Source organism: Drosophila rhopaloa, unplaced genomic scaffold (assembly GCF_018152115.1).
Source record: "Drosophila rhopaloa isolate 14029-0021.01 unplaced genomic scaffold, ASM1815211v1 contig_2, whole genome shotgun sequence".
Taxonomy (NCBI): domain Eukaryota; kingdom Metazoa; phylum Arthropoda; class Insecta; order Diptera; family Drosophilidae; genus Drosophila; species Drosophila rhopaloa.
This window is the reverse complement of record NW_025335083.1, coordinates 17,187,600-17,199,637: the sequence shown is the minus strand read 5'-3', so window position 1 is coordinate 17,199,637 and position 12,038 is coordinate 17,187,600. Positions and strand designations below refer to the sequence as shown.

Here is a 12,038-nt window from a genome sequence, read left to right as displayed (position 1 = left end):
AGGTTCGAGCTCACACAGATACTCGATGTTGGGGTGTGTGTGTGGGGGAGGGGGCCTTACTGCACATATGTATGATGAGGAAAAACAACTGCAGATGTAAGCACCACAATAAGGGACACCAAAATATATCAATTTATTTAAGGAAGATCAATGAAAATAAATGGCTATCAGTACAGTAAATAAAAGGAGTTGTATTGAAATTCTTTGAAATTGTTAGAAATAGGACGAATAATATTAACAGTAGACCTTTAAAGTATGTATAAATTTCTTAGGCATTTGATAAATAACAACTAATTTGAATCATTATATGAAAATAGTTTGCTTACAATTTCTTTCTTTATTATCAAACTATTTTGTTGGAAATTATATAATCGCAATAGCTCCTATCTGGTGCACCGCGAGTGTCACCCCCATTTAACAATAAGAAATCGACCAACGTATGCAATATTGTTGTCGTCGTCTCGTGCCTCGTATATGGTAATGATATCCTTCGCTGGGGAAACCGAAAAAACAGCAACTACAAATGCGACAGAGTGGCGACGAGTCGTCCACTGAATGAGTGATTTCACCCAAAGTTGGGCGACTGTTTTTGCTGCGAGGGTGGGACTTTTAGTTGTTCACATTTTGGGTGGGTTGCTGTTACTCTTAACTGTTGGCGTAACTTTTGTCGAGTCCGACACAAATGAGGGTTATTTTCCTTATGAAATATGGGTTTATTATGTCCCATAAAGATGTGACTGACACGAGATGGCCGTAGAAAGTGGTATAAAATTAGTTGATTTTGTGAATTGGAAAGAACTACAATTGTAACAAAAGTGGGAGGTCGACTGGAGTTTGTGCTCTCAAGTGAAAGGTCTGATTGACAGTTTGACATGCTGGGACGGTAACGATTATGCAATACGCATCAAGAGAAAGTAGCATTGCGGTGCAGTGAAGCGCGAAAAATCGTTTATAAAATTTGTCCGCCCAAGTGACTCTCAAACTTTAATTATGCTAATGTGAAACTTTGTTGACTGCAAACTATTGATTGGGGAGAAAACTTTAAAAACTCTTTCATTTTAGCAGAAAAGACTCTGTTCGCAATAAAAAAAGTGTTCTCATAAAACCCTGTGACTTCTAAACTGTGACTCCCAAATCTGTTCCCTACGCAACTGTTCCCCTTGAAACTTTTAAGCCGTAATCCTTTGTTATGTATTTCAGCGATAATTTAGGTCAATCATCTGCTTGACTTGCAAAAATTCTCCAAACTTATAATTAAAAAGAATGGAAATAAAAAAAAAAGCGATTTGAATAAGAATCGATAGCAACGGGATAGAGCAAATAGGGAAAGACTGTCAGTCAGCAGGGCTAGAGCAAGGATTATAGGGATATTATTGGGATTTCGAGGGTCGCGTGTCTGGCACATTTTTTATAAGCAACCCCCTAGCCAACCCACCGCCCCTCCCCCTCCGGCAAAGAGTCGTGTAAATAGAACCGCAAATAAAAAATGAAAGAGACTAGTGAAAAGCAAAAGCAGCTTAAAATTTATAATCCTCACTTTCACCCTTTAAGCCGCAGGCGCAAAGGGCCTCAGGAACTTGGTCATATGGCGGCGGGGTAGCGAAATTGCAATTGCGAAAATGCAAATGCGAAAACATATAGTACAGCAGTATATATCAAAGCCGAGAGCCGAACAAAAGCTCCTTGAGCCACCAGAAGCCTCGGGGGAATCAATGAGTCAAGGCCCAGTGTTCAAATGTAAATAGCCCGTGGTTAAGTTGCCTTTAATTACGCTACCCAGTCTCGGGCATACACACTCGTCGAATATTGACAAAAGACGAATTCAATTGCATTCGGATCGGGGCTGGAGGAACTTTTGATTGCCCAACTGCAGCTCAGGGGTTGCCAATCTTGTGAGTGCTAGCCGGGGCATTGTGTGTACTTTGTATTTTGCTCTGGGCCACCTCTAACCCTTGGCCATGCCCTGGAGGACTGGACCCAGTTATTGGCTGTCGGCCAGGAGATGATGATGCTGCGTCACGTTCTGCCATAATGGCCAACAAAAACCAGACACGTTGAAATCGCTTATCTGGAATTGCGACAAAGTCCAGAGGCTGCCAAAGGTCGAAGTTCGATGCCGAGTGACTCATGCCGTGTGTGACCGGAGCCGGCCCCAAAATCCAACTCCCCAATGTCCAGTCAAGGCAAACTTTGGTGCACACAGAAAAAGACAACTAAAAGAATGTGGAGTAGCCAAAACTTGGATAATTGGTTGCCCAAAACTGTGAAAATGTCTGCGGGCCACAAAGAAAAGTTCTAGACTTGAGCTCTGCGCATTTCAATCAAATTATATTGATAAATACAAACTGAGTAAGGGAACCAACCCCCAGAAGTTCTCCCAGTTGATCCCACGTTGACCTCAATTCAAATATTTACAAGATGATAAGGGAAAATTTATTTGTCTACGGCACGGGAAACTTTGACGGCAAAGTGCTACCCCCGGCAATACATCATTTTCCCATTCCCATGAATATTTCATGAATAAGGCGAAGGCAAAAAAACAAACCCCAAGGACTTACCTGCATTTCAGGAGCTCCACCCTCGTCGCGAATGAGCAGCAAGTAGCTCTGGCCGTCGATGAAGACCTCCTTCTTAAAGCGACCACCCTCGGGCGATTCCTCCTGCATGTAGGAACCCGTGAGATAGCGATGCACCAGGGCCGACTTTCCCGAGTTCAGGGAACCGACGATTCCCAGCCTCAAATCGGGTACCGACCGCGAAATCGTCCATTCCTGACTGTTCACAAACGAATCTGTAAGAAAACATTAAATCATCATTAGCCAAACAGTTTCAGTTTTAGTTAAAAGTAGTAAGGGAAACAACAAACGAAAAAACAAGTTCATGCAGCGTAATTAGCGATCTCGGGAAGGTCGAACCCGTTTCCCTTTGACCTACATGTCGCGGCCAAAAGTTTCCAGCTCTCAAGAATCCATCCTCCCATCAGTATGCAAATGTATGCTCCCCGAAGGAAACCTAAACACACATACATCATCCTTTGAGCATATGTTTAGCCCGCTTGCTTGATTGACAGCACAAATGTTTGCCAGGAAGCTTCCTTTTCAATTTTCGGCAATTGTCTGTTGCTTTTTGAACAAAAAAAAAAAACTTTTAAATTGTCAGTTTGGTCGAACACTTTTCTGATTTAAATTAGCTCATTGTCAGGTCGCAGTCACTCAATCAGACTTAAGGTATTCGGGGTTTCAAGGCTAGGAAATGGTCCATAAATGGGTAGCTAATTGAAATGCCTGGCAACTTGATATCAAGGCAGACCAGCTGCTTGCGTCTGAGCTTTTTTTGCGGTTCCTACCGAGGATCCCTACACATCACGCCCGAGTGTGACTATGTGCTAAGTCCGAAATGAAAACACCATTAAGGTGCCACCATAAATCTTTTCCCAAGAGCGAAGGGCCAAGCCCGAGCCATTAGATTTCCAAGTGCCCACGATCAATTTCACTTCAGGAATAGGGGATTTCGGGTGGCCTGGCGCATACTCCTTTCATCCTTTCCATCCTTTTCAACCCGGAACCTAGGGTAGAAGGAGTGAGAATGGCTGACCAGTTGAATGGTTGCCGGCGATGATTTACTGGAACCAGGCAGAGGGCTACGTGAAAATTGCTCTATTATGAGTTGTTAAGAGTTGCTTAAGTAAACACGGAGGACTTCTCCCGACTGAAAGATAGACAACGAGACAGGGACATGGCCAAAGACACAGACATGGACATGGATATGGATAGGTTGTCGTGGCCACCGTCTCAAGGGGTTGTCGCTGGGCTGGGAACTTGTTTTCCTGCCGCTTGTTAATCGACTGTGCCGATGGACAGCGGACAAGACAAGTTCAACTGGTTTGCACTCTTGCCTTGCTGACCAGAGCGCAAAATTACAAATTAAAACGAAATAAATATGCCTTTTGTTATATAATACTGGAAACACCGAAATAAATCCGGGCAAGAATTGTTGAATCCAATTGAAAGCGATATGGCAGAAAAAAAATTAGCGCGGTTTTGCAATTTGCATGCCTTTTTTTTCATTCTTGGAGAAGAATGAAAATGGGTTTCGGATCAAAGATGGCGTTGGACTGGTTCCCGGTTCTCAGTGCTCGAATTGTAACAAATTGTAGACCGACCGACCGACCGAAAGACAATCCCGCCTAATTAATGGCTCGTCATTAGCCTAAAGAGCTTAGAGTTACAAGCCAGTTACAAATGCGTCTTTAAGTTTGACTAATGATGTCAACTGTCTGACACTGGGCTGGGGTTAACTATCACCTGAGGGAATGGAATCGGGATCGGGAGCTGGACGGCGATCGGAGATCGGCTTATGTGTGAAGTTCAAACCGCTGGGCCCAGGGGCAACCCTTTCCTGTAACTATTCCTCAATGCTGCGTCTTTATCTCTCTGGGATCGTAACTCAAACTCATGTCAAATGTCGCCATCGTTGTCAGAAATTCCCAAAATAATTACGTATGCAAACTAGCTAGAACCCAAAAGACATTCGATTTCTGAAATTTCCATTTGCATTTCTTGTTCCGGGACTAAATCAAGGGAGAGAAAGTGTCCGTGTTTGTTGTTCGAAGGGGTTTTGCCTCGGTTTGGGATTTGTTTGGCCTTTATATTTTGAGTCTTGTTTGTTTGTGTTTATACACTCTTTCCATTGAGGCGATAAGAAGGCTTGGGATTTACAGCTCTTGATGTGGGTTAAGCATTTTAATTAGCGAACAATATGAATTTTTCATTTCCCTATTCATGCCTTCCTATCTAACTCTCCTCGAAAACATGTTTTCCTAACAACCAGGTGACCTTATGACCCAAAACTTGAAGATATAGATAGCTTAGTTTTATGACTGACAGCAGCTGTAACCGAACCGAACCGAGCCGAAAAACCAGGCTGAGTTTTATCACCAAGAAGCGTGCCAGGCATCCAAGAAAAGTATATGCCTTAATTCTATTTGACCAGCAGGCGCCAAGGATTGTCAACGGAATAGTCGTAAAAATGTTTATAACCGTTTAGTTGTTTACGGTAGCCACAACAAGAAGCAGTTAGAACTGTCATCGCTTATAGTTTTACGACTATCCTTTACTCAAATACAGCTGGAAGATGCCTGCAAATGGTTTGCCAACCCATAAAACCACAAGAAAATTGATAAAAACATCAAATAGGCCTCACCTAATCATAGAATATGACAGTACTTGCTAAGAACTGAATAAACAGCTTTGGGTAAGCCACATTAACCTTAACCAGCTGCAATATCCTAACCTTGGGTACAGTTTAAAGCAACCCCGAACCTCAATTTACGCTAATTAGATCCCACAAATGGCAAACAGTTCATGCCATAGAAATGCACCACGGATGTTTTGATACTTTGGTCATGGCCGTAAATGGTCAAATAATGTGATTTTAATAAGCCATAACCATAATAAAAGAATATTTTTCCATTTGCCTCGCCTTTTATAGAAATATGAATAGCAATATAGCGAGGATAAATCACATGGATACGAGTTGCATATTTGCATTGGCCCACGAAAAACCTATGAAAATATTTAGGTAGGCTGACCGTGTCGACAGTGTCCAGTCCCAAAGATCTGGAGGACAACAACAACAGGCAATAAATCTCAGGATCCCCTCTCCATCTCCCTCGGTTCCCTTCATTCACCCTGTTCTTTAGGTGATCTTGGTGTTGGCGTTTCCTTAGCCCTCGTCCGGCATTCGGCACATCTGCTCCAAAACCAGATTTACTTTCTTTTTGTCCCGCTCGCCGTTTGTATTTGCCCAGAGATCAGTGAAAGAAGATCACGGCGACTGGTGGCAAAGTTGCCGGCAACCGGCAAAAAGTAGCCTGCACAAGAATTGGTTTTCTTTTCCAATTCCTACTGATCCTCTGCTTCTGTCGACCTAACAAAGGCAAAGAAAATTAGCAAAGCCCACAAATGATTCGAGGCAAAAAGGGCGATCGCCCAAACAAGATTAGCAGAGGAGCAGGCGAAGAAGGAGGAAGTTGCAGACAGGAAAAGGTAACTAAAATAAGGAATAAATAAAGTGAAAGGAGTCCGAAAGGTTAAGAGAGAGCCAAGACTGACTAATAGAATATATTTGGAAATATACAAACGTTTCTATAATAGTAAACCAGAAGAAATGTTTTAGAAGGTATTGAATTACTTTAACTTTGCGATATATATTATAATTAATGTTGCATTCGTTTTTAAATCATTTACTTTTGTTTATTTATTAAAAGCGCACTAAACCTGAACTTCTATAAACAAATTACTTGTTCAACACTCCCCGATTCTATTCTAGACTTGAATTTCATGGGCTAACAGTTACATTTACCAATTAATTACAAGTCAAAACAAACAAAACAATATGTTGTGCACCTGAGGGGGGATGCCACTCGTCCAACTGTTGTAATTCTCGAAGAGGAGACCCATAGAAAAGTTCTGCACGACTGATTGCGACACTTCAAGGTCCGCCCTGGGGCATCATCATCAGCGTCACGCAACCCGAGATGGAATGGGATGGGATGGGATGGGATGGGTGTGTACCTGAAACTGTATCCGTCAGATACATTCGCCCAGTGTCACGTGCAGGCACACATTCCGTATGAATATTCTTGCGGGTGGCGGCAAATACATGACTTCATCGACCAGATATCCACGGAAAAAACAATTCAAATTGACACAGAAATTCACGCATCATTAGCGCAATGCGCCAACATCCAAACAAACAGACGAGCAGATGGCAGATCTCTCGTTAGCAAAAGTGAAACGGCAGCCTAAGATCTTTTCGGAATGGAACATGTGCTGGATTTTGATAAATTAGATTGAGGAGCAATTTCATTCAATTCGCTGTCCAAACACAGTTGAAGGTTAAATCTACACTCAAAAGACCACGCCCCGAGCGAGGGAAAGGGTTAAGGGAGTCCTTTTTGATTCTGCGATCCCTTAGGATGCTCTCCTTAGGATGCTGTCATTGGCCGAGCAATTTATGTGCTCAGGTAATAAAGCATCTTTATGCCAGTTTCTCAACGTGGTACTCCATTTTATCTCCTAGGTAAACTTGTTCTTATTTGCACCCAAAAATATATATACATAGGCATAAACGATTTCTTTGTTGACGCTTTTTTCGTTGGCTTTTTTACTTTTGGGTCGTTTATCAGTTTTGGGGCCGAATTGAATTTGTTTCTGTGTTGAAACTCATTTATCATGCCAGCACAGGAAGAGTAAATTGCAAAACACGCGACAGTAAAATAATAAAAACAATAACAAAAAGCAAATAATGAAATCACTTTGCTGTAAGCTATAATTTCTTATCATTCAACAGTTAAAACACCATAATGAGGAAAGTGCAGAGTACAAAGTAATGTCTTATCAGTCTTAAAATATTTGTAAAATCAATTTCCTACATTGCAGGCTGAAGTTGCAGAACAAACAGCAAATCATAGACATTTAATTGTATTGACTTTTATATGGAAAAAAGATTCTAAAAATTTTTTGGAAAATATATTTTACCTATACTGCACTTCAATTAAAATACAACTCATCATTAAAGAAAAATGCGTTCTTGTTCTTTAACAATGAAGTTCATTCCACGAAGTTATACCAATCTTATCAATAAACAATCTAATCTGAAGTATAAACTTTTCATTTGAATTGGGTGAATCTTGTATATGACATCAGAGCGGGTATTTTAACCTTACTCAATAGGCTTAACTTATTAAGAACTGAATCATGACGAATTTCTACCGACTTCTATTGAGAATTTAGGCAAATGTAAATTTTTCTTTTCCCATCCCAAAACGATTAAATGTCAAATTTATGACATGACTCTGTCCCAAGATCATCTTACAACGATCAGAGAAAATACAATACTTTTTCTTCTAATTTTTCCCTAAAAAAAATGTTCCCTAAATATGATTTTTTTTCAATCAGAGTCAGCGCAAAAAAAAGACACCCGGCTGAGGAATCTTTTCAGCTCGTGCGAGTCAATCAAAAGTTGACAATGGCACAGGAGAAAGCAAGTGAGAGAGCCCAAGGACATGCAGGACACCATCTCCCGGTGGTGGCTTCTTTCACTTACTCTTCCCGTTTCCTCAGTAGCTCAATGTACTCTATTAAATATGACATGTTTATGAAGTGCCAGTCTCGAAAACAATGAACGGGCAAAAATCCAAGGAAGAAAGCCTGGAAAAATGAAAGAAAAGTGCAGTGGGAAATGGGATTTTTCCTGGGATTTCTGTTATTATTGTCAGCTGCTCTTGGGCTGATGGTCGGTCGTAAAATCAAATAGAATAAAATTGAAATCGTATTTGTGTTTAATATTTATGCGGTGAGATTTTCAATGATGAGCATTTGATTGTCCTGCGCTTTTGAGGTGTCCCTTTTGCGGTTGGGATTTGCTAAAAACACAAATATGGTTACAAAACTCCTATGAGTTGGAATGAGAATTTCCGTATGTCATTTGTGTCCCATAAATTTCGCTTAAATTAAATCGATTCGGAATGGTCAGGCGCCTCATTAGAGCCGACGCAGCTGGCCAAGGCCAATAATATTCCACGATGCACTGCGATCTACGATCTCCGACTACTGACCAACTGACCAGCTGACTTTTTCCTTTCTTTCCGCTTTCCTAGTCGCTCAGGCGCAACAAATTATTAAATTGCTTACTTTTACTTTTTCCCATTCTACACGAGCTATGTATGCCTCGCTCCTTTTTGGCAGCCTCCTTAGCGGTAGTTTGCTGTTGGCCAGTTACCTAGAAATCTCATCTCATCTGCCATTGTCCGAGCAGCTCGTTTACATCTTTTCTTTTAGAGCAAAAAAATTATGATGACCATTGTTCTGTCGCACGAGGCTTCATCCATTACAATCTTATTTATGGGTGTTTTCGGTGCTCCAGAGTGTGAGAGTGTCCTGGCCAAAAGTATCTTCCTAAACAGACATCGTGTGCGTTCGCATCTCTGTCTAAAATTTGTTGCATTTTCCTGACTAAATTGAAATTAAATTCAGCATCTACCTCATATTGCTCAGCATGTGTTGAAAGAGTTTTTCCCGTGGGTGCCTGCGATCTGAGTCTCCTTGTCCCACTGTCTTTTTGCGGTTCAATGACTTGCTGGCCATTAGCCGTTGTTTGTGTTTCTGCCAAGATACACCAACCGACGGAAACTTACTGCTATCAGTCAGACGCCAATGCAATACACCGTATGAGAAGGCTATTGAATTACACTCAACAGCAGGTTAAAGTTATTGGAAAACCTTGCACATGTTGAGAGAAAAGTTTGCCAAACAGCGTTGTACTTCTTAGAATAAAGCTTAACTAAAATAAGATTGAAATAAACAAACTTTACCCAGCTGCTTTCATAAATATATGATTAGTAAACTAAGTATTTTTAACAAAAGTTTATTTAAGCGTAAAAAATATAATGATATAATCTTGAGATACCCTATAACATTTCATTAGTTTCCCTAATTTACCGGCTATAAATAATGATGTGTTCAAAATCCCTACCCCTTAACCACCTTTTTAACCACCAATATCCCACATATTAAACCTTTAATTAAAACGTATACTTTATGACTCTTACGATGGTTGTCTTACGAGAAAACCCGCAACAAACTGTAGGACAGTGTAGAGATAAATTTCCAGCAGCAACAGACAGATCATAACTACCCACAAAGCAACCGAAAATGCGAATAAGATGAGGAAAATACGAAAAACAAAAACCTGAACCGGTTATGTAAGATTCATGTAAGTTTCCGAGAAGAGAATCACTTGAGTGTGACTGAACTTTCGGCCAAGCCAAAAGGAAATCAATGCAATAATGAAGGGCACGCCTCCAAAATGGGACGTACAATACTTAACTTAATGATCGGCGACAGACACATAAGAGCCTTGGAATTGCCATTGTAAAAATTATGTTGGAATTTTATTATTATTTTGAACAACCAGAAGGGAGCATATGCCCCATCGCCATCAACAATTTGGCGGTGTCAACGCCACATTAGAATTTCAATGGGCATTAAACCTTAGATTGAAGCGGAGCGGGAACCAAACCTAAATAAGAACTTCCGCTGCTGAATGCGTTTGCCATATAGGAAAAAATAACTACTAAAGCGTAGGTCTGGATGGGGCTTTTGGGATTTGTAAAAAAACAAAGGGCCGACAAAGCAAAATGAAAATGCAATCCCTCTTTGGTCAACCTGCTATTCAAAATTCAATTTTCGATCGCTTGGTTTAGATACACTTTGCATTCTGAATGGAGTTTGACCAATAAGCCAGTCGCCTTTCCTTTCCCGTCTGTATTTGGGGAGAAAACTCCATCAAGCGGATTGACGCACTTTGGTGGTGGATAGATAGGTATTTTTTTTTTCCCAACAAGTGTCCCACTGTTTAAAGCGGAAGCGGCGTTTGAAACGTGTCGGTTGTCATCTAATTTGCATATTTTTTCAGCTATTTTCCCATTATAGGCGAATGCATTAAAAATTTTTCCCATTTTCCTCTGACATTTGACAGGTTTTCTTGAGACAGGGGACTTCATATGATTTAATTGAAAATACGCAAATTTATTTAAGGTCGTCGTTTTAAGAAGTGTCGAAATAAATTTGAATAGTTTCTAGAGCTTGGCTGGGAATATTTTGTTTTTCAAGTAAGTCTGGATTGGAAGCATTTCGTCATGGTCGAAAGCATGTGTATAGGTTCTATTTTCCCAGGCTTAGAGTTGAAATGATCAACAGTTTAAATTGATATTTCGGAATTAGCTGGAGAAAAAGGGGAGAAGAAATAGGAAGTATTTTATGAAGTTACACTTCAAATGGTCTTGACTGAGTGGGAATTAAAAGTATAAAACTTTGTCTTCAAGACTTCAACTAATAGCCAAGTTTCACATATAAATAGAAACAAATTTGCCCGCCGGCTCGAGAGTTTCTGTGTTTCCATGATTGACACCATCTAAGAGTGTCACTTCTATACAATAATATATAATCCAAGCCGTGTTTCGATGACTCAAGTGGTTGGTCTGACCAAAATCAGCAAAAAAACCAAAAGTCTCGCGACTCTGCTAGTTGCCTTTTAAGGTTTGCCAAATACTGATCTATGCTTGGTGGGCGTTTGGTTAATTAATTCAACTGGCAAACGCTGAGACTTCATCACTCATAAAAGTCACAGTTTGTGGGAACTAATTAAGGGCACGCGTGAGAGTTTCCGCATCTCTGTGGGTCTACGAAAGGTCAACGAGTGGGTTGAGGATCGAAAAATTGTACTGTCGTTAAAGTACAAAATAATTGAATACTTTCTTCGATCAGATTAAACCTAGCAACTAAGCTTTCTCACAAAAATCTACACTCAACTTGGGGTCACTTGTCCCAGTCGCAGAGCAAACAGGCCATGATCTCATCAAATGATTACCATCTCCGCACAGATACAATATGCAGATACTATATGTCTAGATGTGTGGATATAGAAGCTACCGAAACACGTTCACACATTCATGCTTGCCCACAGCAAATACAATTGCGTTTTAATTTTAATCATATGTGCTCTTCTTTTTTTTCGTTTAAATATTCTAAATTTCGTTAGATGTATTTGCTTTTCGCACAAAATGTGTTGAGCGTATTATTTCGCTCTTATTGCTGTTGACTCTTTATTTATCTTGTTTAAGCGCTGAGTGCTCGACCGGCTAAAGAAATAAAAAGTTTAAGTATACAAAAACAGGAACAAAAAAAAGCAAAACAAATAAAAAATATACAAAACATAAAATGTGTTGCGTGGAATAGATTGTGAGGAGAACGCCAAGAGAATTGTCTATTGAAATGTCTTGGAAATTGCGCTAGTCCCCCATATAACATCTACTATAGATCTGTCCAACATTTGACGTGATACTTTGGGGATTTTTATGCAAACAAAAGGGGAGCAAAAAGTAAATATCGAAAGACTGTCAAGGTCTTTAAAAAGTCACAAAGCTGTCTGTTGAATAGGAAATTGGAGCACATGGACTTTAATATCTCTGAATC

The 12,038-nt window shown here is 40.3% G+C and overlaps 1 protein-coding gene across 2 annotated transcripts in view; it reads right to left on the bottom strand.

Moving 5' to 3' along the window:
* Positions 1 to 12,038, bottom strand: part of LOC108051869 (centaurin-gamma-1A) — a 58,071-nt gene that overhangs the window by 4,882 nt on the left and 41,151 nt on the right. For both annotated transcript variants that reach the window (XM_017134130.2, XM_017134131.2), the window contains exon 2: positions 2,559 to 2,791. In XM_017134130.2, coding sequence (XP_016989619.1) covers positions 2,559 to 2,791 — 233 coding nt within the window. The remainder of the gene's footprint in view (positions 1 to 2,558; positions 2,792 to 12,038) is intronic.